We start from the raw sequence: 26,348 nt of genomic DNA on the forward strand, positions 1-26,348 counted from the left end.
GGACATTGGTCTTGGCCTGCACTGCTCGTTAATGCCATTTATTGATGGAGATAAAAGAATCCCCTGATTAGCCCTAGATTACAGCCAAATGCTTGGCAGTAGCCTAGCGAAGCGTCAACATCATGATTTTTACACTTAGCAAAAGCCACACCCACAAACAAACAAACATTTTTCACACGTGGGTAACGAAAATAAAAGAGATGGCTATAGTGTAAAGAAAATATGCCACCTTTATTCTCTAGGGGTAAAGCAACACTTAAATATCATTTAAAGGTTTTAACAAAGAAAATTCCAGAAAGATGTTAGACAAGAATATTCATGATATGACTGGTTTATTGGACATGATACAGCACTGTATTTATTTATATCAGTAATTTGTAGTAGAACAGGAACGTGTCATAGCTTCATGTTTTAGTGGAAAATAGAAAACAAATATGAAAGATGAAAATTACAACATTCTGAGCTTTTTTCAACCCGTGGAAAATAAAAACTAATGAAAAATATATTAGTATAGATACATGAGAAGAATAGTGGACTGTAGTAATACCATTCTTTCTATTGTCTTTCTTTCTATCATCTCTCTCTCTGTTTTCTATTCATGTTCTCACATTTTCGGTAGGTCTCCGTTATGTAAATGTACTTAATAGACTCACAAAGTACACCCAACGAATGGTCAGGCACACCTCTTTTTCAGTTTGCCACCCAAGCTATCATCCTATCTTTGCTTCGCTTTTGTTAATAGTACAATACCCTGCCACTAGTTACCCCTGATCCGAAGACTATTCAGAGAATCCTCCCCAATAAACAGAGCATGGCAAAACATACAGTGCACACAGTATTGAACTATTTACATTCAGTCTGTTCTGCTAAGAAATAAAATTCCGGGTACATCTGTGTAAATAATGCCACACAGGCAGGGATATGGTGTTTAAATGGTTAAAATGTTCGCAACTTCCTGGTTCTGTACTCTCTTTCCAATACTTTCAACATCAATAAATTCCCAACAAGACAGCCAGCTACTCAGTCGATCTCCCAGACAACAAGAAAAAAAAAAAAAAAGGAAAAAAAGAAAGAAAGACTGAGCGGGAAAGACAGACCACGCATTTTTCAAAATTTTTCTTTGAGAATCAACAATAGCTGTAAGCTCGCTGTTTAAGTGTAAGAAAACCACAAAGAGGAATTAATGATTATTCATTCCAAACAATTTGTTATGCTTCGTTTCACTTCCACCTTCTTGCTATGAACTCTTAAAAGGCGGGAAAGGACCTTGAAGATGTCCGCCGAGGCCTTATATCAAAGGTCTCATTGTTCCTAACTAACCGACTAGTGGAGGCAGTGAACACTAACAGTCCATGGATTGAACATGTCTGTGCTTGAACTGGCATTTGAGAGCCGATGAAGCTAAGAGTCTTTCAAATCCCAAACTAAAAAGGAAGTTTAATTAAAGGGAAGACATGCGGTAGCTAAACTAAACAATTTTTTTTCTTTATAATATACCCAGACAGAGGTATTTTGAAACACGTTGGTCTTTTTCTTTTCAGTCAGCAAGCAAATATAAGGAGCTAGAGATCCAACATTTCTTTTTTTTTTTGGGGGGTAATAAATGGAAAACATTTGTTAACGTTCCTGCATTTGTGTGATGTGTAAACATTTCTCTCCCCAACACATCTCTGAAGTAAACTGTGAGCCTGTGATAATGGATGCTGTGACGCATGCGCTCTCAGGTGTACACAGGACAGGTGAAATTGCACCTGCGATATCGCCAACCACAGCGGTACGCAGCCTTGGATCTTATCGACCGATATAGTCATGTCTTGACCAGCTCGACAAAGATGGAGCTTTGAATGAATGAATAGCAACCAGCAGCTTTATACCTCCGGTAAACGCTACTAGCCAATATTTGCTGTGATGTTAACAAAAAATGTTTCAGATATGGAGAGCTTGCTCGATTTTAAGTAGCAGCACTACAATGTACAACACACGGAACAATGACGGTCTAGGGGTCATATTGTTCGAGCAGGTCTGCAGGCATCGATCTACCCCTAATGTGCCTCGTCGACCCGATGCCTGTAACGGGTGTCATGGCGGACTACACTCCCGACTTGAATTTTGATTTCACGTTTCAGGCAGTTTGCCTTCCCCAAAAATGAACCATGGGAAACAAAGTGTCTACCTTCACAGAGGAACAACTAGAAGCTTATGAGGTAATATACTTACATGGACGATCTATTTTAATGTATCTTGGTGTGAGTGCGCAATGGCTTACCTAGAGAACGTTCCTGCCAACTTAATGATGTATATGATGAGGATAGTCAGGATCACTAAAACTGTGCTACACTTTCCCAGCATGTAGACTATTACCTGTTATTTACATTATATTTATTGATGTTTAAAGCTGTGAATACTATTATCAACAAACTGTTGTCATGGATCTGCTGGTACATTGCCTAGTGTGAGAAACACTTTGCAGGTCTCACGCACTGTTAGTCTTCCTACCCTTTCAAAGTACAGTGTTGTAGTGTAATTTCAGAACATAAAAATACATCAGAATAAAATATTAAAATATCAGAATGAAAAGATAATATCACGTAATCTTTATTTTAACCCCACGTCGTCTGAGTAGAGTTGTATAAATGTTAACAAAAGTGATAAAAAGAAGATTAGAAAAACACTCGTATAGGTGCTGAACGCTATCAGTGGTAGACTGAAAAAAAATATATATATGAACGAGTGAGTGAGACAAAGAAAACGACAGCCGTTAGGTCGCTTTCTATACGCCTCCTTTATTGAAGACAATGTTGATAATTGAGATAATGTCTGTCGTCATTTCTGGAACAGGACTGCACTTTCTTCACGGGCAAGAGATTCTCCGAGTGTTCGGCCGCTACCAGGCCTGGCTCCTGATGTTGTGCCATACGACATGTCTGGCAAAGAGGGTCACACGGTTCGAATCCCAGTCACTCTGGTGGAAAATATGCCGGAACTCAAGGTGATACATTATTCCTCATTAAAAAATGTTTTGAATAAGCTACATAAGAATGAGTGTTAAGCATCGTGTTGTTGGGTTGTGATTCGGTAGGTTTGTAACAGAACAACACTCGAGGTTTTGTTGTAAGGAAAGAGTCGCTAAAAAAGAGAGACTAGCAGAAATACTTTCCGGGAGGAAACTAATCTCGTATTAATATTTATCTTCTTGTTTACATTTTTCAAGGAGAATCCATTCAGACAGCAGATCTGCAAAGTATTCACCGAAGGAGACCATGGACACATGACATTTGAGGAATTTCTGGACATGTTCAGTGTTTTCAGCGAGGCGGCTCCTCGAGACATTAAAGCAGTCTACGCTTTCAAGATATATGGTAAGTAAAGCCCTCGTCATCACCAAACATAACACTAAGCAAACCTGGTCATAACATTGTTGCACCTGATATGATAAAACTTTGATAATGTCCGCAACCTGTTTCGGAGTAAAGATTGAGGACGTATGGGTGTAGTTTTAACAGATAACCTTCGATATTTCCCGATTAGATCGACCTAATAGTACAGATTGATAAGTTCGGTTGTTTTTGAAAGTGAGACATGTTATATTCAGTTGTTGTTTTCCATGATAGAAAAACGAGCAACAGACTCATGTTCATAAACTAGCTTACATTTGATATCTTGTAACTTTAACTGATGTATTCATGCAAAAAATGAGAATTTCCTACTTCTGCTTGATTTTGTAATAAAGATTACATTTTCCAACTTCAATTTTTGTACTTGCATCTTCCTTAAAGACTGGGATGAAGATGGTTATTTGAACAAGGCTGACCTTAAGGCTACATTGCTTAAACTCACTAAAGATGGTCTTGATGAAGAAGAAGTCCAATTTGTCATCGATAAGGTAAGTTTGAAACTTAACAAATGAATGATCTTTTTAGTATCTTTTCTTTGTATCTTCTTGTAGAACATCGGGATAGGGAAGGTAACCACTACAAGGCTATTTTTTCACTCAGTCGGAAGACTGAGGAAACATAATGATCTTTTTATCTGTATCAAATTAACGACTAGTGTTTGTGAATAGTCGCAACTCGTGTGGCAAGATGTTCACATGCCTCTACATCTAGATTTTACAAAACATCAATTGTACTTATCAGTAAGACATGGATAATAATCGTGGACGAAGCACCGATATATACTTTGTTCACTGGCAAGTTCTGTGATTCTCAAATTCACTCAGCTCTCACGAGACATCTCTGTTAACGCAGAATTAATGGCCTAATATTATTCAATAATACTCCTTTTTACAAAACCAAAATAAACAGTTATTTCCTTCAAGCTAACACTCATTCTCATCTTATAAACAACTCATAATCACGATTCCGGTCCACTGGTCTCTAGATAATAATGCACAAATATATAAACCCTACATAATTGTACATAATTGAATTGTCATTCATGCATGGCTAGATAATAATGCATAAAAGCAAAATTAGACGAAGTTACATAGGAGTGACTCAGACAATACCAGCATGTGCTGCTGTTGGTATGAAATGCAAACTTTAATTCTTTATTGTCCTTATCTTCAATAACATTATTTTAAATGCAAAATTATTATGTAATTCTGATGATGACAAGACTAGATGACGAAAGTGATGATCTGTTGTACGATTGACAAGGTGTTGGAAGAGGCGGACCTGGACGACGATGGCATGTTGTCGTACATCGAATTTGAACACGTGATCTCCAGGGCTCCAGATTTTCTGAAGTAATTCTAGTATTTTTCCCAAACAGAATAAAAAAAATTACCAGAAATGTTGCCTTTAAGTGCAAACACTTTCCCAAACTTTTTTGTAAAGAGTTCTACGAACAAGTTGTAGTAGTACACATTTGGGTGGAGAACTGAGGGGTGATTTGTAATTTCTCTTACAATATTTACTCGACTTTTGTTTCAGCACTTTCCACATCAGGATATAAGCTGCTCGTGGAGGATATAGAAGGGAGACGACCGCTGCAAGCTACCCAAGAGGAACAACTCTCCTTCACTGGGAGAGATGTCCGTGTATCAAACTCAGTATCCCACCGCCAATACTCAAACTCTCGAAATGTTTTGAACCTTCATTAACAAAATTAAAACTCAAGGACCTCTAATACTCACACTGACACACGCATGCATCTACATATACTCGTTTGCGCGCGCATGCATACATACAAGCAAGCAGACACTAGACCAACCCCATAAAGTACTTAAACCTCTGTAATTCTCATCAGTTCCCTGTCTCTTGACATTACTCAGAAAGTGATATTGAGCCACGTACAACGAGTTGATATATGTCTGTGTTGAAGTCCATATTCAAGGCAATGATATTAATTCCTAATCATGATCATCACCATTTATTTTTTGTGGATGTGATGCTTTTTCTCACACCGCCACAGTTTTCTCTAGCAGCATTCTAATTGTAATTTTGCAGGATTGTAATTTTCACGACACAGCTTGTAGTTAATATTACAAGTTGTTGACTTACATGTATTCACTAAATGTTTGTAAAAAGAGATATGTGATAATTTTGTCACTGTAAACCTTTAAAATGTTCAAATGTTACCTTGCGTTATTTTCAAATGTGACAAAGTATTTACAATCATGATGTATATTAACCAATACACATTGTTCAGAAATAAAATGAGTTCTGATTAATTTTGGCATTAATTATTTTTGCCTTTCGACAAAGTTCTTGCCAATGAAAAGAACTAACGTGAGAATAATTATGTACATTTACTTCGCAAGCTTCTATTTAGCTCCGCGTTGCACCTGGGTTCGTATCTCGTGTCGGGCAAGCTGTTCTTTCTCTGCTTGTAGCATTTGTTTACAGGGCTGGCCATCAGTTTCTTCCCAGAACTCTGTGTTAACAGGCTTCAAGATTTGTTGACTGGTGAAGAAAAAACTGGCAAATATTTTTGTTCTTCAGATTAGACACAACTGACCACTCCTCACGCACAGGGACAGTCGACTCCATGTTTAGGTCAGGGGTTACCTCTATCAAGTAAATGATCTTAGTTGCTGGTGAGAAAAGGAACTAACAGTGGCAGGTTGAGGCAAAGAAACAAATTCTAGCCGCTCATTAATTTTCATGTAAAGGGCCATAACTTTATGAAGTGGTACATCACTCGAGAAGTGCTTCAGAAAAAAAAAAATTAAATTGTCATGTCTACAGCATTTACATGAGAATGCTGTTGGAGTCTCACTCTGAACCATCAACTAAGAGTACATCACGGCACATTTTTATGAGAAAACCTGAGAAGTATTTCACACTGGTCATTTGCAATGTGGCTGAAAAACTGAACAGAGGAGTCAAGTATAATTCTAGATGAATTTATTTGCATGTTTGAAAGCATACATAAAAATATGTGGTAGAAGTCATAGGTATGTGATTTATCTAGTAAAATGCAGTCCAAAGTTTTTTTGTACAAGACACTTTACTCGTAATACTTCGATCGCAAATTCTCAGTAACTTCTCAATATGTAACATACAAAAGTTCGTGCATCCCCAAGTCTTGTTTCTGCCAATGTACAAAGAAGCCATTTGTCTAATTTGTCATTAAATGACGAACAATGACAATATTGTTTGTAGACAAAAATCAAGATGGAGCTAAAAAAGAGGTGAATATAGAATGGAAAGAGTGCAGTCCATGAACGACTACTTAGCAAATAGTTCTTGTCAGAACTTGGTCAGAAAAATAATCTAACATGAATAAGCTCAAACACCATGCTCATGGGAAAGATTCATCAAGCTTATAGCTCCTTTCAGTCATCAGAAAAAACGAGAGAGGTGAATCTCAAAATCTCAGGTAAAAATATCCAGTATGTTAAAAGCATGAACTTGAATAAACGGGTGTTTGTCTCAGAGATACTCTCCAACTTCTCAGCTTCTTGTGGGTCTTGGAGAACATTAAAAACTCTGTCAGACTGTAAAATGGAGCCACTTAATGAGGCATTTTATTCGGAATTTACATCTGACTTGACTTAAACTTTATTTTTATGATATTTTCGATGGTTAGCAACCACGGTCATGTCGAGTCTGGTTTCTGAAGCAGGAGGGAGGGTATTTCTGAGGTCATGACCCCAGCCCATCGATTCAAACGCACCCGAGACCAGAATTGAGAACCTGTTCGGTAAGTTCACAGATGTTCTGGAATGACAGAATTACGAGCAATTTTTTTTTTCATTTTAAATCCATACCTTTATACATTAAGTGCACCGAGTGTGCTTCATTTCGTATCATAAAAAAATTGAAGTTCGTTTTCTAACAGGTATCCTGCAGCACGATGTAGAAAGATTACAGGCTCTGCAAAACTAACCACGCCAATGCTTAGAAATAGCTTCCTCGTTAAATCACAAATATACACACTTGATACAGAGGAGCGAGGATGAAGAGACAAGGAATGCGAAAAACTGCAGTTGCCATGGTAACAGCAGTATCGCGCATCCTGTCAGTTAAATACTAATACCAGAAATTTTAAGCATTTTTGCATTCATTTGTCTAAAGATTCTGATAAGCAGAGAAGACTGACATAGGTGAAGACAAAGTCTGGAAACTAACAATAAGAATTGTCTAGTACAAGGTCCTACAGAAAAATAACATCGCTGAAAACCGAGCGATAATGACTGGCAGAGGAGAAAAGGCAGAGAATGGATGATATAAAATCTTTATGGCCGTCTGCTAGATGATGCGATGACACCAGTAACCTCAGGTGTGTCTATGAACACCTCTCCTTAACACAGAATAGCTGTTCTATAGCATACATAAAGACATGAACAGCAGTGGTTACAGTATCAGTTTCCAAACCATCCTGACAATCACAAACTGACAAACCGTTGCAAACTTGATGTAATGAAAACTGAAACACTTTGTCAAGCTATGGAACCTCGAATATTTTTCGAACTCTTGTACTTACAACGCAGAAGTCTGAATGAACGTTTGGCATCGTTACTCTCCCTTCGTGGTCTGCCCTCGTCGTTCCAAGACCCACCCAGCCAGCATCTCCTGCAACTATTATGCTGCTGATAATATTTATTGCGTGGTCTGTCGATGTTGAAAATGGCTTGTCGATATGAAGACTGGCTAAGAATCGACCCGGAGAGCTAATCATGAAAGCTCGGGGTAGAAATCTCAGCATCCCATCTCGCTGAACCCGTCAGGATATTGATCAACATTACGTAAGGCAGAGAAAGTGTATGTACCGGCAGCCAGGGTCCGGACTCTCCCAGAAATTCCTTTTTTTTTTTTATCTTCCCAATCGCTCTTTCCGCTCTTCCCTCATCCTTCCCCAGACACCTGGATATTCGCTTGACATCACACACTTCCGGTGCATATTTCAAAAGAATTAGCGATCCAAAAAAAGTGCCGACTTTTTCTGGCAATTCGTGAAGCACAACTGCAATAAAACATGTTAATTAATCAGTCGGTCCATCAGATGCAACTGGGTTGTGATGGATGCTTGTCGCTGGTGCGTGACGCCGAGAAACATAAAAGTAGAATTCCAATGAGTCGTCTGCATGCCTTGCATCATCTTCAAGAAAGCCACGAACCCGTTAATGAGAATTCCAGGGAGGCAATCTCCCCAAGTGCTGACGTCATGTAGCCGTTTGCCAGCAAAGTGCTGATGCTGACCTTGCAGCAACATTTGACCAGCCTTGAACTTACCTTCAACCTCAGCACTGGCAGCAAAACTAGGTACACAGAACCCCGCATTGACAAAAATCAAATGTCTTTAAACAGTTATTGTTTGTAATGATATTTGAGAGTAATCTGAAGGATACAGTTTGGCAAAGACACAACTTGCATAATTATCTCAAACGATGAGAACACCCCAAAGATCTTTTTTTTTCTGTCAAAGTCAAAGGTCCCACATTCGCATCTCAGAAAAGAATCCATGTCATTAATGGATTAGGTATGCGCCATTCCTGCGTGTGAGGTAGAATACACAAGGTTCAAGTGGCATTAGAAATGCAAGGCCAGCATCTGGAGAAATGATCTTGCTTTCGTTTGCGCCGATTCCTATGCGACACCTCGTGTATATTAAAAAAAAAATTAGTATCCTTATCCTTCCAGCACCTTTCCGCACTGTTATACCTGGGAGCAACAAAAAAGCTGACGACTGATTTAATGGCACAGGTAATATTGCTTGCAACTGGCACTTGGACATTTTTCCCAAGATAAGGTGGTGCCGATACTCTACAACTGAGATTTGGGCAAAACTGCCTCAGAAGGACAAAAAGCTTTTGTGTGTGTTTGTTCAAAACATTTACACAAAATTTTCGAACTGGTAGTTGATATCGTGAGGGAATATTGCTTCTAGTCCCAGTCAGTCACAGGTAAGAAGTAGCCAGTATCGGTTATTTATTAAACATAACATGAAGCTGACTAAGAGTGTGTTCACCGTACCTAACTCTGATGCAGGTTTATCAATGATAAACATCTGCCAAATGTCTTTATGGTTACAGAGCAGCACACAGCATCTTTCTCACTTACAATCCACTGTAGCTCCTCCAGTAGTAGGTCAGGAGAGAGAAAAAAAGTTTATCTTTTTCACATACCCATCGACCAGGCCTGTGGCAATGATTTGTGTTTACTTTGAACGCTTGCGCGCGCTCGAGTAGATAGTTTGCGGAAAGAGATGGAAAAAATGAGCTTCAAACTCATGTCATCCATTCTCTTTTGACATTGCCATCGGAACTGCAATGGCAATGGCCAGGAGGGCCAGCACGGTCAGCGTCAACAAAATAACCAGCAGCACCCGTCGTCGTCGAAGAGGACTTGAGGGGACCTGCAAAAAAGTCGGAGGTCAACATGGATTTTATAGAATTACTGGCACCACAACAAAAACAGTAGTATATAATTTTTCAGACAACATATTAGAAAGCATTACTTTACAAGGTAGATAGTTGGGCAATAACTAGAGTGAGGGGATGGATTGTCATGAAAGTTCTCCTTAATGGGGATTTGTATTTGTGTGTGTGTGAGAGAGGGAGAGAAGGAGCGGTTATAAATGTGATACTGGATATGCATGAAGCCTGTCTGCGCTGATGACAATGGAAAAATGATGAAAATGTTTACAAAACTCACGTGCAGAGGCTCCTTCTGGCGACCGGCACTGGGATCAGGAGAGGTGCTTCGGCTTCTTCCATCTTGTGATCAATTTAAACACACACACACGCACACGCATAGACGCAATCAACATACACACAGTCACACAGATAAGTAAACACAAAGTAAGTTAAAACACACACACACACACACACTCACATACACACACATACACACAATATGCATGCGAAGTCACACAGACAAGTAAAGTAAATGAACACACACACACACTCTCACCCACACACACTACCCTCTCTGCCTGTCACACACTGGGGTGGGACCATTGATGTATGTACATCGATTGCTACACAGACTCGTCATCTACGTTTTCCTCTAATAGACATCTCGACACCTACTCGGTGTGGTGAGACGGAAGCAGGCGACATGGGTTTGATCGTGTCTGAAGGTCTACACGTGAGAGCGCATCACAGCACGAAGCACAGCTCTCCTCCAAGAAACTAATTTGTTTATATTTTTTTATTACTTATTCTTGTAGGGGTCCATGACGGGGTGTGGGGCGCAGGCTGGGCTGAAATCAATAGAAGTCAGCCTGCTACTGGGAACCAGCAATTCAGGAAACGCTTTCCCACCCGAGATTTTCCCATTATCTGAGAATGACGGTGCCAGAGCCAGCGCTGAGATAATGCCAGGCTGCTAGTGGCTTTCGGAAGTGAAAATAAGTGTTATTGTGGGCCAGCACAAAAAGTTAAGCTTGGAGTTGAACTCATTTGGATTTTTTCTTTCTGGTTTTGCTGGCAAGCGAGAGCAAGGGAATGAAAATCAGTTTAAGAAACTGCCGGTCAAAAGACATGCCTGTGTAATGTTGCTGTTAAAATTTTAGGTGTCGTTCACATCGACTGATTTTTTTAAGATGTTAATTGGCACAATGGTTTTTTTTCTCTTCTACACTGCTGCTTATTTTTCTGAGGTTTTTTTTTTCGATAGTCTACGAAACGATGTTTAAACTTGACCTTACTTCATATTTTTTTCCCCAGATCACTGTGTTGAACTCAGGACATGATGCCACTTCCCACAGCTCCAAAGAATACTCACCCATACCCCAAACTCGCTATCCGTTATGGAGATCAATTCCACAACCATCATGTACAGAAAGAGATCAAACCGGGTATCCAGGGACACGCAACACCCCAATGGTCTCTGTATCCTTGACAACGCAAGCGTGTTCATGCACATCCCTGTGGTGAGTATTTTTTTTTTTTAATCTCTTATTGCACATGATGCTTGGGTTTGTTTGAAGAAAGGTGTTTAGCCCATGAACAAATGTTATTTATTTTGATATAAGGAAATATCAGGATGAACTAAGCTCAGCCAGCTGTAACCATCCATCCAAACATAGTCACGTGATCTCCTCACTTTGCTTCGTTGTCTCGATGATCTCCCATGGAGGGATGTCCACCGTGCTGCTGACATTGTACAGGATCTCCTGGATGTTGGCGGCTTCCCTGAGACACACGCAACAACCACAGCTACATCCCTGAGCCTATACCTTGCCCATACATGCTAAAAAATGTGTCCTGAGATAGTGGTATTTGTTATGGATGTGATGGGGGAGGGGAGGATGACATGACAAATAAACTTTCAGTAAAGTGCACGCAGCTTCAAACTATTTATTATTTCTAAAACTTTCTTTAAACATCCAACTTATGTTTATCATAAAATACTCCTCTAGGGGTCATAAAGTGCTGGCGAAGGTTCACATGTGTTAGATGACATTCGTTAGCTTCCTGATAAAGTTTTTGCCTGAATTAGCCAGCCTTATTATCAGTTCGTCAATGGAGCTTTCCAGAACTAAACACGAAGAACGAGGTGGACATGTCAAGGAGAACAAATAATACGGGTTATGTACTTGTAGATAGAAGTGTGTAGAGAGAGAGAAAGTAGAGGGTGCTGCGATGTTAACTACTCTAATTGTAAGCGACCGAGAGATGGAAGGCATTAGAAGAAGAAAGGAAGGTGTGGATGAGAAAGATCAGAGAAATAAGATTCAGTTAATTTGCAGAACAAGGAACCAATCAAGTTATTGAAAATCTCGATAGCTAGAGGAAAAGTGTTTCTCTGATTTTTTTTTTTTTTATCTATCTCGAACGATGCAATTCTTCCAAAAATCTCATCAGCTAATCGACGAGATGACAGTAAACAGTAATAACATTGATATATGGAATGTATGATAAACAAAAGCATGAAAAAACGTATTTCCCATAGTCTATGAGAGAAAGACAGGTAAGTAGAAATACAAAAATAAGGAAGCATGTTTAACAACTCGTTTTTTCCGCTTCTTGCCCTTTCTATTATTCTCTCTCTCTCTCTCTCTCTCTCTCTCTCACACACACACACATATAAATATATACACACACAGAGACATAAATATATACATACGTGCACACACACACACGCCCACACATACATTCCTTCATTCACAACTTCCTAAGGACAAATTGTGAGGAGATTTTGTCTTGAAGAAGGAAGTGTGAACTGCAGTGTGACTATACTTCTTTATTCGCTCCAGTTCGTCCTTCTCCTTGGTTACGAACTTCTGATCGTCCGAGGACCGCCGCCTCCTGAAAGGCGAGTCCTTCGATGCACAGGTAGTGGCTCGAGACAGGATGCTGAGAGGGTCCGCGATGCCAGTATTGATGAAGAGGCAAGTTTCTGAAAAGTTCACCAGACCATAATGAATGAAAGTCTCCATTGTTATGATGACGATGACGATGACGACGACAATGCTGTTGCTGTTGCTGCTGATGATGAAGATGAGGATAAGGGTGAGGATGAGGGCGCGGATGAGGGTGAGGATGAGGGTGAGGGCGAAGGTGGCTGCTATTTAAACTGGTTTCATACTCGAATTTTTAAGTTTAACTCTGAAGAGATCATCTGAACATATTTTACTCTCGGCAGGGTCTTTAATACATCAATTAAAAGACATACATTTCTGTTTATAACTGCCGTGCACTTGTATCTTTGAGGCATCAGGCTGCTTCATGATGTCCTCTTCCTTCCATCTTCCTGTCTTCTTTGGTTGTAATCAGGACTGCCTATAGAAATGTCAGTATAATAGCTGGACACTACAATTGAGATACCTCAAAGATATCACATATCGGAACACATTACAGAGCCAATCCCATAATCCCATTTTCAGTGCAAACATCCTCTTGATAAGAGAACAATGGCTAAGACCTCGCTAAGACGAAAAGGCCGTTCCTCGTTCGTGAGGTATCTTCTGCTCTTCAGATCGGTCTTCTGTTGTCCTGCCTCGCTGGTCTTTGCTTTGTTTCCGTGCGATGTCGCTGACGTCGTTCGATTGGGAGGACGATCGGGTTTGTCGGTGATGATGGGGATCATTGGGTGTGGATTACTGGGCGCACTTTTGCGCTTAAGTATGTCTGCGGCAGTTTCCCTGGTTCTCAGGATGGCGGACCTGGAGCCTGGCTTAAACACACGCTGCAGTCTCTCTGCTCCAAACATCGTTAGCGAGATGGATTTTTAGTCCACGCGACCTTTCCAAGTGTATTTATACTTTAATTCAATGCTAGATGATGAGTAAGACGATGAGGATTGACGACTCTGGCAACAGAAACAATCTGAAGCTGTTCCAATATGCGGACTAAACTATAATGTACAGTGCTGTTGTCCTATTCTGCAATATGTATAAATCTCCTGTTATTGTTTTCCCATTATTGTTAGTTATATACCCCATATACCAATAATGCTGTTATTAGAGTTCATGCATGGAACTATACAGTGGATTATCTGTCACGATTGTCTTTATACACAATGTTTTGTGAGATCCTCTGAAAATATTATTCCGATATTATTAAACGTGTCAACAGCGCTAGTACTAGCAAATCCAGGTGAAACGGAAACAAATAATTTAAGAAAAAAAGTGTCCATGAACCAAAAACTGACTGGCTGCGCAAAAGGAAACTTTATTATAAAGAAAACCTTAACAACGGAAAACACTTCTAGGAGGAACAGGAGCATTTCTTCAGGATGAAAGAATACAAAAGCAGTCGTAAATGCCATTTACAAAACCAGGCAGTTTTATGGTAAATTTCCAGCAAAGGAATAAATACGTTATGGCAAGTTTATTACACGCAATACAGTATAAATGCATTCCAGTAAATAACGAATCTGTTATGATCTGTAGACAGAAGATGCAATGAGGACGAGGATGAAAAATGAATTGTGTGATCCATGGATGCATACAGCATAAAAATCAGAGCAATAAGCTGAAAAGTGCCATGCAAAATCATTAATGTTTACCCAAAATATTCGTTTTAAGCCACAACGGAAAAAAAAATAACGAAAGAAAATACGCAAAAATATATTCAAACAGCCAAGGAAGAAGGATAATTGACAGAACCAGTTTCTCAATCGATGCAGTAAAAGAAAGAGAGCTTTAGTTCCCACTATACCCAACACCTACAACCCCCTAACACCTCAAAATCATTTCTTAATCAACACTGGAACTAGAATTTCTGAAATGCTTTACGAATATTCAGATTTCTATAAAAAAATATTGCTTTCCCGCTATCTTTGTGTGAGGCAGTCTCACGATTTAATGTGAAGGAGAAGATGTTGCCGGAAAAGACGATTTGCCAACAAACCTGTGTGCAGGGGAAAGAGAGCCAGCAGAGACCGCACTTTCAGTAGTTGTATCTCGAAGAACTCCAGACAGGCTGAGTAAAGACGGTAAAGCCGCTCCAACTCCCCTCGAGTGTCGCTGCTTTTTCTGGTGCTGATGTCATTCAAAAGGAAGGAAAGACGAAGAACAGTTTCGATTAAATGGACATTTTATATCTTTGGACGAGAATAGATACGAGAGAAGAAAAAAAAGAAAAGAAGAAGACTATTGCCCAGACAGCAAGATAGAGGTGGTTATCTAAAAAGGACGACAAAAAGATGTACGTATCAAATTCGTGGTTTGTACAGCGTGGGTGAGTACGTACGTGCGCGCGCACCTGTGTGAATGATATGCTTACATACTATTGTGCGTTAATATCTATGTATAAATACCTTTATAAACAGATAACCTCATATTATATACATTTATTAAATACAAGTTTTACCTTTTCAACAACGGAAGTAAGATAATTTTGTTTTCGTGCGCCAAAGCGCATGCTCGGTCTCGACTCTGGCGCAGTTCGTCCCGCAGACGGTCGGAGTCGGAGACGCCTCCCAGACCCATGGACAGGTTGCAGAACAAAGCTATCTCTTTGCTCAGCGCATAAGCCAGCTGGAAAAAAAATTTTATTACATTTTGTCTCTCTGGAGGACCCACAAGGTGATGTTGCACTGAACTGAGATGGGCAGCTGGCAAATTAGAGTAGGTTGGACAGCCAGATAATCTGATTGACCCCAAGTTTGTATGGATTACTCTCGGAGGTTTTGATTGGACAGACCATAGAAGGAATTGATTAGAAGGTGAAGTAATAAGATGTCGAAGATAGAAAAGATCGGTAAGATGGCAGCCAGACCTAATCTCAGATCGGAGCAAAGAATAAGGATAGGTACAAATATTTATATGTTATATGTGTGCGTGGTAGGGTCCATCTGAGGGGGGACTGTCCAAAACCGAGGTCCGCTGGCCCTATTCTCTTTGACAATGACAATGACAATGACAATGAGTAAGGACAAGGAATACATTAACTGAAATGTGTGCTGCAAAAGATGGTTAGAATCGCAGGTTTGTCCATCTCACACTCTCTGACACGAGACTGGTGTCGGATGACAATCTAAACGTGACAGAACTTCTGATGGGTCGATCTTCTCACAAGAGTGACTTAATTCTTGCTACTGCTCCGCGCGTGCTTGCTCATGCACGCGAAGGAAGAGAAGAATCGCAATCCTCTTATCTCACGGAGACAGGCAGCTGATTGGCTGTAAGCCGCTTGCCTTTTGTTGTCGTTTGCTTACAAACAATGCGTCGCTCCTGTCCGGTTTGTTTTGGAAGAGAACACATCCGACAAACAGGAAGCCAATCCGACACTTGGTCGTCACGGTCGTAGTCACTGTCACTTTGTTCTACGGATTTCCATACGATTTGAGATCCTCTTCTCAATTTTGTCTGGATGAAACTTTGCCTTCATGTTATTAGTCGTCGCTGGCATAAATATTTCCTTTCACTATTGTGGTGTTGTTATGTCAAGAGCAACACAACCAGACAACACAATACCAAGCTAACTATATTTTATAAAGATCAGGGGTAGCCGGGTAGTCTGGTGGTTGAGGCAACACTATCTGAACTCTAAGATGCGCAGTGAAGCCGGTTCATGGGGTATTTTCCTCTAGATGACCTGTTTGTGGAGTGGGTACTGACTCCCTGATGAAGGTTAGGCAGCGATGGAGAAGAGATGAGCCTCGGTCTGACAATGGCTGAGCCCGGGATAAGTCAGGGCTCCTACACCTTTCTCCTCAGTAAAGGTCATAGGACGAACTTTATTTATTTTAAATCATGGCCTGAGGTTACTGCTATACTTCATCATGCTTCACTATTCTTTATTATTCAGTAGCGGATAGTCTACTCCTTTTCCCACCTTCCCACTTTTCCTACATTTCTTTCCCATCTCTTTGTTTCTCTTGAAGCTATTCTACTGTGTCTGCTTTTCTAGCCTCTTTTCAGATCGGTGCCTGACTCTTGAGTCATGAAGCACAAATTTTCTCTTTTTTAGAGTTAAAGAATGTAGGTACCAACGACTACAAAATTGCGTGTCGTCGATCGGTGGCTGAAAAACCTTTATCGGAAATGACACGGTACTAGCGACACCTGTGTTGTGACTGTGTTTTATTTTATATATTACTAATTTTGTACATGACCTTTATGTAAAATGTTGGATTATATGTGTTCAGTTATAAGTGTAGCAAACCTTTCTTTCTAATCACTGAGTTAGTAAAATACTATTTCCTCAATTCTGAGTGACTATCCCACTTTTGATTTCATTATGCACTCTCTTCAACAACCACAGAAAGAGGTCAGCAACCTCAAAAACATCAGGATTGTACATCCTCACAGGTGAAATTGTGAAAGCCATTATCAGTGTTAATTAGGTATGTCTGTATACAAACAATAAGTCACGAGTTTGACATCTTTCGGTGCATGAGGATATTTGTAGGCCTTTATCTCCGTAAACAAACAAAAAAAAGGTATTTATTCAAGTTTATGAAATAGTATCTTACACTAAGATTTACCCAATCATGAAATAATTATTTGCTTCCCACTTGGTCTTTAACTGTGCACATCGTCAACCATGCGACTTTGTGAAAGTTTTACACAACGATTCTGCACAAAATTTGCAATCAAATCAAATATTCGAAGGCCACAGTAAGCAATAATAATTATTAAATTAGCCACCTGTAATCCTCTCTCCTAAGAGAGTTCTCTCAAACTGTCTTTGTATCTTCCTCTTTTTTTCAAAAAAATACATCCCTTTTTTCTCATTTTTGTCATATTAGTATTTTACTTTGACAGAAAAGTCCTTTCCTCAAACATTTGCTGAACACTTGCGAACACCGGGCAACACATCTACACATTACTTTCACTACTCTCTGTCTTTTGTCTAATCGTTTATCACCGAGGTAGTGCTTTGGGAAAAAAAGAGAAAAAAATGGTGAGCAAACGAAGTCTGTTTGCTTGCGCTCGGGTGATCTAAAAAATGATCAATTCCCTCCGCCGTAACGGGCTGCCACCTCCGCTCAGCATATTTACCCGTTCATGTTTGGTATTGGAAATGAAGCTACTTTGATGCTACCTGAGTGAGTGAGTGAGTGAGTGAGTGAGTGAGTGAGTGAGTGAGTGAGTGAGTGAGTGAGTGAGTGAGTGAGTGAGTGAGTGAGTGAGTGAGTGAGTGAGTGAGTGAGTGAGTGAGATATAGAGAGAAATATAGAGATATAGAGATAGAGAGATAGAGAGATAGAGATTGTGAGATAGACAATGGCTTCTATCTGTATTTACCTATGTAAGTACCTTTGCAGGTGAGTGCACAAACCTTAATAAGGATAATTACATTCCATAGAACTTCAACATTAATTCCATTTTATCTAAAAATAAATTGAATTACAGATTATAATGCATGGTCCCTGTCTGACTATGAGAATCATATCACGCATCAACAGAATAAAAAATATTTCAAAATATTATCTATATATTATGTGAACATAATCAATATATTATGTAAACCTTAACAAATGTTGATATAAAATAAAGATGAGGCAAGATTGGGAAGCTGTGTGGCTAGTGTGACCGACATGTGAGAGCAAGGTTGCGAGGTCAAAGCATGCGAGGGGCCGGCGTCTGGAAAAGTCTCTCCGTCCAGCCAGCAGCCAATCGGCATGTGATTTATCGATTAATGCCTGGGAAAAAAGATGGCTGCCTTTGACACGTTGAACCTCAACCACTTCCAGTTTCTTGTCCACGAGGTGGCTTGACCATAGCAACCCTAGCTTCCAGTGCGTTGACAGGATGGAGGGACCTCAGCATGACGGGGGAGTTTGAAAGTGTTGATGTCATTAAGCGCCATTTTGGTATACCAGATCCATTTGTAATAATATACCATTGGAAAGTCTTCATGTGAGAATAAAAAAGGCCGATTTCTACATAGAATTGTGATCGGTAAGCTTAAGTCGCGACAAGCTTACACTGAGAGTATAGCTGCAGTTATGGAACGTGTACTTTCTATGTACACACTGGAATCGATGATAGAAATTGTCAACTATTGCTTCAAAATACTATCACCTTCTTAATTATCATGTTTCTTAACAACCATCAACAGCCACCACGTGGCCAACCACACCGTTGTTGTCATCAATGCAGCGATATGATGCGGGAGTGTATGTTAGGTCAGAGGGCAATGAGAAGCAGCTCTCCATGGAAGACAGCAACAAACGACAATACAACAACACATTCATATCCGATCCACCAATGAGATCATCGTGGTCTTGCCTATGATCTACAGTTCTTCGCCTACTTTTGCATTCAAAAGTCGCACGGTCGAAACAACTCAGGAAAACCTCAGTCTGTTGGTCCTGCAGGAACTCAACATCCGAGGACCGATGGAAGTTGGATGGAATTCTCTCGATAGGACATGCTTGTCTGTGGTCTGAATATCTAAGCAAAGGTATGTGTTGTCAGATCATCATCATCATCATCGTCATCGTCGTCATCATCGTCGTCATCGTCATCCATCATCACCACCACAAATTCAGGAGAAACTGACAAAATAAAATCAACGATCAATTACCTTTGTGCATTCTTGTATCGGTTGACTGTCAGTCCAAGGGTCCACTGAACTGGAACGCATTTTTAGCGCCGTTTTCAGTTCCGTCTCACCATGGGGACAACTCCATCATGCGGCAGACTCTCGCCGCTGGAAGCGCTGCCTCCACCAGAATCCCCATCACTCCCCGGATGCATCTCCGTACTGAGGTTCAAGGTCGCCGGCCTGACGCCGTTGGCGTGGCTGCACATCGAGCCTCGGTTTCGTCACGACCTTACAACATCCGCCAACTCCGCGAAGCAAGACCCTCCAAAGGTGTTTTTCTCTTTCTCGTCACTCGGCATGATGCTCTCGCCTGCGCTCCACGTTGCACGCTGTGCTGTTCTTGTAATTCTCCCTGAAGATGTCAGTAATCATGTTTTCCGCTCTCTGGTCCACGTGCTTTTGCATTCCTATTCTCTGGAACATAAACTGGTTGGCGTGTGAACCTCACGTCAGCGCAATTTCACGTGCTTTCTCTTTCGTCCGTGAAGTTTTACATTCTGTTTGCACATGAAGGAGGTGGGAAGCACAGTTTCCTCTTTTTTGGAGGTGTCAGAGGAAGCCTGCAGATAATTTAATATTTTCATTTAGTCTTCAGTTCCTGCAGACATGTCTTCCCTGCAAACTCCCGAGCCTTCACGTTAGCTCGAGATTTCAGGCTCACGTCTAAGCACGTGCAGAAGCTTTACAGATGCAAACTGTCGTTGTCATAGTGACACTGGTTACATCAACTTCATATCTTTACTGATGAGAAACACAATCTCCTGCAGTCGTGACTTGAAAGAATTTTCCCAGAATACTTCAGAAGACTTTTTTTCTCTCATGAATCTGCCAAAAAAGAAGAAAAATTAAAAAGGAAGATCGTATCTTTGTCTATTGTCGATCTTTATTGCGTCTATCATTTTGTGTTTATGCTTCTTTATATGTGTTTTCGTGTCAAACACGCTCTGACAAGCAAGGAAAATAGATAATCCAGTGTAAGCAAAGCAGAAACAAAGAAATGTGCAAACGGTAAACTGCGGGATGTGGACCGGGAGCAGTCGGTGCAGCTGCTGCGTGCAGATGTCGATAAACCCTCGGGTTCATCTCAGTCTAGAACCATCAGAAGCGCATGGGTAGGTAAAGAAACTAGCACACGCTTTTCATTAAATTAGCAGATCATGTCTCAGCTTACATAAAATTAAAGTGCGCTTGATCAACCATAATAAAACAAGAATGAAAGGTTTAGCTTGGTACAAAATGCGTTTCAAATGAAAATTAGATTGATGGAAGGTTTGACTTACCTAAACCTCAGCTGGTAGTTCTCTCCCAGTCTTTCTTTCTCTCTCATACATACCAAAACACCAAGACTTCACAAAACAGTTTGAAAACACAGCGCTTATAAAGTAAGAGCCATTTGCCCAGTGAACCCATGCTTCTAGGTGAACCCTGGCTGTCGCCTTGACAACCTACACCCGTGAATGACGCATCCAGAAATTGGCTTGTCAGAGTCTTCAGGGAACGCACTATAAGGATACCCGGTATAAAATGACGGATACGGGTTATTAATCTCTGATTTTTATATTTTCATAACACATTAAAAAAATGAATAACATGTCTTGTTGCTCATTTTCATGAGGTGTTACGGGATGGAAGTCCACTACTAGAAATTTCTTCTTTTGTCACTCCGCCATTCGTCCACTCGCCCTCTTACCAGCATCCACACACACACACACACTGCCATCCACCCAGCTAGCCACAGGGTAACTCTTAATCTCTGGAACAGATGAAAGGAGCATCTGTATCCTTAATTAATTATTTTTTGTAAAGTGTCATGAGGTTGCCCATTTGGCACTATAAAGCAATTATTATTATTATTAGCAGATACTATAGTATTTCCACGATCAACGAATCATAATACAATTCTTCTAGTTTAATCTGTGATCAGGACGTACCTTCTCCAGTAAACCAGGGTTAAAGTTTTATAGCGCATGGTTAGCACTTTTCTTAAAAACAAAAATCCAGAAGTTTCCAGGATTCTCAGTCGCCTTTTTCCCTTATTCAGACGCGCCTAAGGGGAGATCAATAGGGCCACAGCAAGATCAACAGGAGAACAAGTGGTTAAATTCGGACACCAGATTTTTTTCATGCTGATATTTATTAAGAAGGTTTTGTTTTGCATATTTATAAAGAAAAAATTTCGAGGAAAAAAGAAACTTGTCCCTGGAATTGACGTCTGGCGTAGGGACTGCAATACATAGTATTGGCCTCCTTCATTAAGAATTCAAGCGAAGGACAAGTCAGAAAATTTCAGAATTCAGAAAAAAAGCCGATAGGAGGAGCACAGCAGTGCAGGAACACAGTCCATGTCATCGATGATCATGACTGAGGACAAGACTTGGTCATCATCCGGAACCATAAAGCAAAACGTGCGCCCTTGCCCTCGAGTCTGATTGACCTCAGGACCTTCACCTCTTGCAAGCTTTGAGTACCCACAGGAAAGGTTTCCTGTCCATGCTAGAAATAATCCGTACTACAAGACCACAAAGTATTGAGACAATGATAATGAGGTGATGAATACTAGTAGCTCGCTTCATCGGATACACTCAGCTCCTATAAAACTATAAGATTTTAACCGTAAAATATCTGAATATTCCTCTTAGTATTCCCAATCTCTTAAAAAAAAAAGCACAATAACTCGGTCGTGACCAGAGAGGTCTCATTTTGATCAGTAACACAAAGCAAGTACATAGCCACCAGGTTGTGGATGAAGGCTACCACGGTAACCAAGGAGGGGTTGCATGGATTTTGAGGTCAAGCCAGTAATTTCAGAAAGTGCACAGACACAGATGCCAGAGCTTCCACAGTCAGCACAGTCGAACCTTGGTATCAGAACCCCGGCATATGAACTTTTGCTTCAAGAAATAGAAGTTTTAATACCCTTCCCCTGCTCACTTGCACCACAAAATGAGGGTTTGAAAATAAACTATAAAATGTTATATCTGAATAAACATTAACCAAGAACTCATATTAAAAAAAAAAGAACACTACCAACGCACCTGCCTTCGGTGCCAATTTTCCGGTTTTGCATATCTTGTAATCACATAAACTTTGATTTTATTCAGTGAATATATATAAAGTAATTGTTGTTTACCCTTATTATGTTGACCTTTTTTTCCGAAGATAGGTAGATGTTTAGAAAGTGTGTAAATGTTATTAATGGGAAAAAGATGGTTCGGACTTAAACTAGGTAGGAGTTCTTAAAAAAATTGAAATCTGACTCCCGTTACAAAAATAATTGTTTACCGGCAGATTTTCTGATACTGAGGTTCCAGTGTAGAAGGTCTTAGACTTCACAAAGCAGTTCTCTCTCCTGTCCTCCCCACGCCATCCTGTACAACCTTCCAGTCAAGCTTACGATGGTCTCCATGCCACCATGGCTCCAGCTTGCTTTCGGAATCCGATGTACTTTTTATTTTCGCGGTTTACTATGTTCCTGCTAAAAAGCCATTCCCGGATGTCTTTGCTATGCATTATTCATTTGTCGATTCGATAAATTTATTTCTTGTTGTCCACAGATTGGTTCCGCTATAAGCAGGCCATAAAATGAAGTCAGTGCAAAGCGGTGTTAACTAAACGAATGAAAGACGAGGTCACAAGGAGTTACTTCTGCTCAGGTCTGTAGGTGGAGCGTTTCCAATCCATCTCTCTTTGATTTTTTTTAAAAAAAAGAAGCTTGTCTCAAGATGTCAATACGTAAGGTTCTTAATGCTATTTTTGGCTCGCACTCTACACGTGGTTTACTTACGGAACAGATTATCAGTTAATTCTTTATTTTTCTCAGCACCAAAAGTGCAAAGAATTGATGTTTTCTATTCTTGTTCTTTGGAGAAACAAACTGGAATAAGAAAGAAAGGAATGAAGGGAAGGAAAGGAAAGAATAAATTCGATCAGAAAAAGAAAGAAAGAAAGAACTAAAGAAAGAGAGAAAGAACTAAAGCTTGGTCTGCAGCTACAGGATGCACACAGTTGAATCCCGACAGGTAAAACTGTTGATGTGAGTCACTGGCATCTCTTACCTATCAGCATCATTAGCATCTGTGGAAGTCGTTGCCCTCCACCTTCCTACAACATCTCTGTGGATGGCGGGCTAACACCTGTAACATCGCCAGTCCTCTGTCGCTGATTTCTATTTAGTTCCGACATGTTCCGACAGTTACGAGTGCCAGGCTCCGCCATGCCCGGTGCTAACCTGCAGACTCGTGCCCTACCCGCCACAACAAAGTCGCCCCCTTCTTTCTCTCCTGACGAGAGGAAGCGAATTAGCAAACTCTTTTTTTTCCCCTCTAGCAACTGCAAGGCATTTTGAGTGCAGGGCCGCCATAGAAGCCCACTTTCGATCTGGGACAGTGAATGACAAAAGAGACCTGATCAATTCGCCCCGGTGAAGATAAAATGATTGCCACTTAAAGTGTTCAAAGAATCGTTTCAACGATGATTACGACCTTCCCTTTACCCCCCTACCCGGCTTTCCACCTCCTTACTTTTTATTTATTTATTTTGTTTTTGGCTGGTGATTGGTTTTAAAGATGTAAAGTGTTCCGACTCCGATTCCTATCTCAAAGAATGACAGATTCAGGTTTGGGTTGTTCACTCACAAGCTTGCGTTCAGACACGCTCTGACAGGCAGTGGAGTTGTGTACACAACGATTGTATCGACTGACCTAAAAACAACGGGTGGTTGGTGACGAGGTGCAGTGCGCTTTGCCGGGTGTCGGTGATGGACGTTGTGTCAGCAGCTGATGTTATCATCGTCAGGCTGAGCTGATGTAAACAGGTCCTGTAGACAGGTCAGAGAGATATACAACACAGAACCTAATATAGGTCAAGAGCAAATATATTTGTCTAGTTTGCATGAACACACACACATATAAACACACAGACACTAACACCCACAAACACACAGACACACACACCTATACACATGGAGAAAGTTATGCAGAAAGAAGAATCATCAGGCAATCTCAGCGAATTCACATACAGGTGTAGACAGGAACATGTGTTTTCGGTTAGAAGAGAATGAAATTTAAACATGATCATTGACTTACCTAAAAGTACTAATTAATGATTGGATGATAATAAATTTATATGCCAGGTGACTTCAAAACAAACAAAAAAATGTTGCATCGGCAAAAGAATTACCATTCTCATACTATTGAAAATTCATCGAGAGCAGCCATCTCTAAATGTATTACAACAAGCTTAAAAGGTTTTTACAACTATTTTGTGTCAGCAAATCGTCAAAATATGCAAAATGTTTCTAGGACTCATGCATATAACCTATAACCAAAGTATCTGCAGTTTCTACTGTGACAGACATGTTCAATAGTACTGCTAAATCACATGTCTTGCCTTTCTCAGCCTTCTTTTCTCTTACACAGATTTCTACCTCCGTTCCCTCTTATTCTCTTACGTTCTGGCATACATGACAATGAAAAGACTTCTCTACTTGTCTTGCGGTCTTTCTCTTTCTCCCTCCTGCCTCACACACTCACTCAGAGGCAAAGAGCGATTGCAGACACACATTCAGTCTGGTCACTTGTCTGTCTCCTCCTGCCATGCCAGACTGCCAGCTCTCAATGTTTCTGTCTCTGGCAGCAGAAACACAAAGACATACAGAGATTGGTACATACAAGCGAGTACATACGTACAAACGCTGATCCCGGCAGACAGACGAAGAATCGAAGACAAGAGCCAGATGAAGAAAAAGCCAGTCTTTAGAACAATCACACCCTCCTTATCTTTCTTACTTTCCAAGCTGCAGCGCTGGCCGGCGTCATGGTAGCGACTAAGGCACTAAATCCTGTCCAGACCCTGTCACTCCGGCCTCGTGATGTGGAATGTCCTTGGTGCGCTGCCAAGGACTGCTTGTCCTGCCTTTGCCCAGAACTCTTCCCACCCTGGTCTTCGCAAGCGAGACTAGAGGGCACACGCTGCAAAATCAGTCAGTGCCTCGTTTCCGTCCTCTGTAACGAAACCCCCAGTTTTGGGCTTCGAAGATTCCCTCTGCCAAACCTTCCTCTCCTCCCCGACCCCCAACAACCCCACCCATCCTTTACACTCCTGCTCACAAGTTCGTCTTCTGCACCAACTGTGGGTAGGGATGAGGTTGGGGAGGGGGTGAATCCAGGAGTGGTCGAGATGGGTGGTGGGATGCTGGGTGGGTTGAAATTACAAAAGGAAGTTTCACTGGCTGCACGGAAGAATGGATCTGGTCTCCGATATATATCCAGACACACACAGAAACATCGGCTCGTCTGAATAATGAATCCCTGCCGTGAAACAGCAAAGCTATGAGTATGCGTGCGTGCATCCGTGAGAGAGCGTACGCGCTTTGGACATAGTCATCTCTCAGAGTTACTCCCTCCCCATCCCCTTTCCCCTTCCCTTCTCCTCCCACTTTGAGGAGGCCAGGCCAGACCGCCCCGTCAATCGGCCTGCCCGCCCGCTGCACGCGCAAGCGTCCTACCCGACGAACCACCGCCGACGTTGCCGCTGCCGCTGCTGCTGCTGCTGGTGCTGCTGCTGCACATCGATTGTCACAAGGGCAGTGGCGGGGAGATGACACGCGCGCCGATCCCCCTCCCTCATCCCCCTCAGAGGAAAGCAGCTGACATTTTAGGGTTTACTCCCCGCCCTCACATCTTATGGAGAGAAACGGACCCGGCAGTTGAAGCGGTTTGTCTTAGACGCCTGCGTGTTCCGTGCAGTTATTTGGAAGCAAATAAGGTTTCACAACAGATCAGGACCTGGATGGTGGATGGTGGAGGATCGACGAGAGTTCTAGTCTCGCCCTCACGAGCCGTGCAAGACTGTGGAAGCGCTCGGTGCCAAGCCGCCCAAGACAATTTTTTTTTGGGGGGTGGAGGATGCTGAGCTTCATCGAACGGCCGGAGCTGAACTGCTCTACCTC

At 41.1% G+C, this 26,348-nt stretch overlaps 2 protein-coding genes across 3 annotated transcripts; one reads left to right on the top strand and one right to left on the bottom strand.

The window, feature by feature from the left end:
- Positions 1 to 2,028: 2,028 nt before the first annotated feature.
- Positions 2,029 to 5,469, top strand: LOC112554056 (calcium and integrin-binding family member 3-like). The gene is given in 8 exon segments (XM_025221638.1): positions 2,029 to 2,204; positions 2,839 to 2,854; positions 2,857 to 2,889; positions 2,892 to 2,989; positions 3,212 to 3,359; positions 3,777 to 3,883; positions 4,659 to 4,747; positions 4,935 to 5,469. Coding segments are annotated over 8 exon segments (564 nt in total). The 5' UTR covers positions 2,029 to 2,153; the 3' UTR covers positions 4,957 to 5,469.
- An 864-nt stretch (positions 5,470 to 6,333) lies between these two features.
- LOC112554576 (regulator of G-protein signaling 9-binding protein-like) lies at positions 6,334 to 25,890 on the bottom strand. 2 transcript variants are annotated; one of them, XM_025222411.1, is made up of 9 exons: positions 25,186 to 25,890; positions 24,100 to 24,215; positions 19,379 to 20,224; positions 15,212 to 15,378; positions 14,750 to 14,880; positions 12,635 to 12,794; positions 11,499 to 11,587; positions 10,104 to 10,165; positions 6,334 to 9,804 (listed from the first exon to the last, which is right to left on the bottom strand). In XM_025222411.1, exons 3-9 carry the CDS (start codon positions 19,436 to 19,438, stop codon positions 9,682 to 9,684), a joined length of 792 nt encoding a protein of 263 aa, XP_025078196.1. In that variant the 5' UTR covers positions 19,439 to 20,224; positions 24,100 to 24,215; positions 25,186 to 25,890; the 3' UTR covers positions 6,334 to 9,681. The 2 variants fall into 2 exon arrangements, with proteins under 2 accessions (XP_025078196.1, XP_025078197.1); XM_025222412.1 differs by having other exon boundaries at positions 25,083 to 25,890.
- Positions 25,891 to 26,348: the final 458 nt, after the last annotated feature.

The sequence above is a fragment of the Pomacea canaliculata genome, linkage group LG13 (assembly GCF_003073045.1).
Source record: "Pomacea canaliculata isolate SZHN2017 linkage group LG13, ASM307304v1, whole genome shotgun sequence".
Taxonomy (NCBI): domain Eukaryota; kingdom Metazoa; phylum Mollusca; class Gastropoda; order Architaenioglossa; family Ampullariidae; genus Pomacea; species Pomacea canaliculata.

Coding starts and splice junctions, on each gene's coding strand:
- LOC112554576 (XM_025222411.1), bottom strand. CDS start 19,438: ATGCGTTCCAGTTCAGTGGACCCTTGGACTGACAGTCAACCGATACAA. Junction 11,588..12,634: donor GAACTGGAGCGAATAAAGAA/GTATAGTCACAC, acceptor CGTGTGTCTCAG/GGAAGCCGCCAACATCCAGG. Junction 9,805..10,103: donor GCCAGAAGGAGCCTCTGCAC/GTGAGTTTTGTA, acceptor ACTTTTTTGCAG/GTCCCCTCAAGTCCTCTTCG.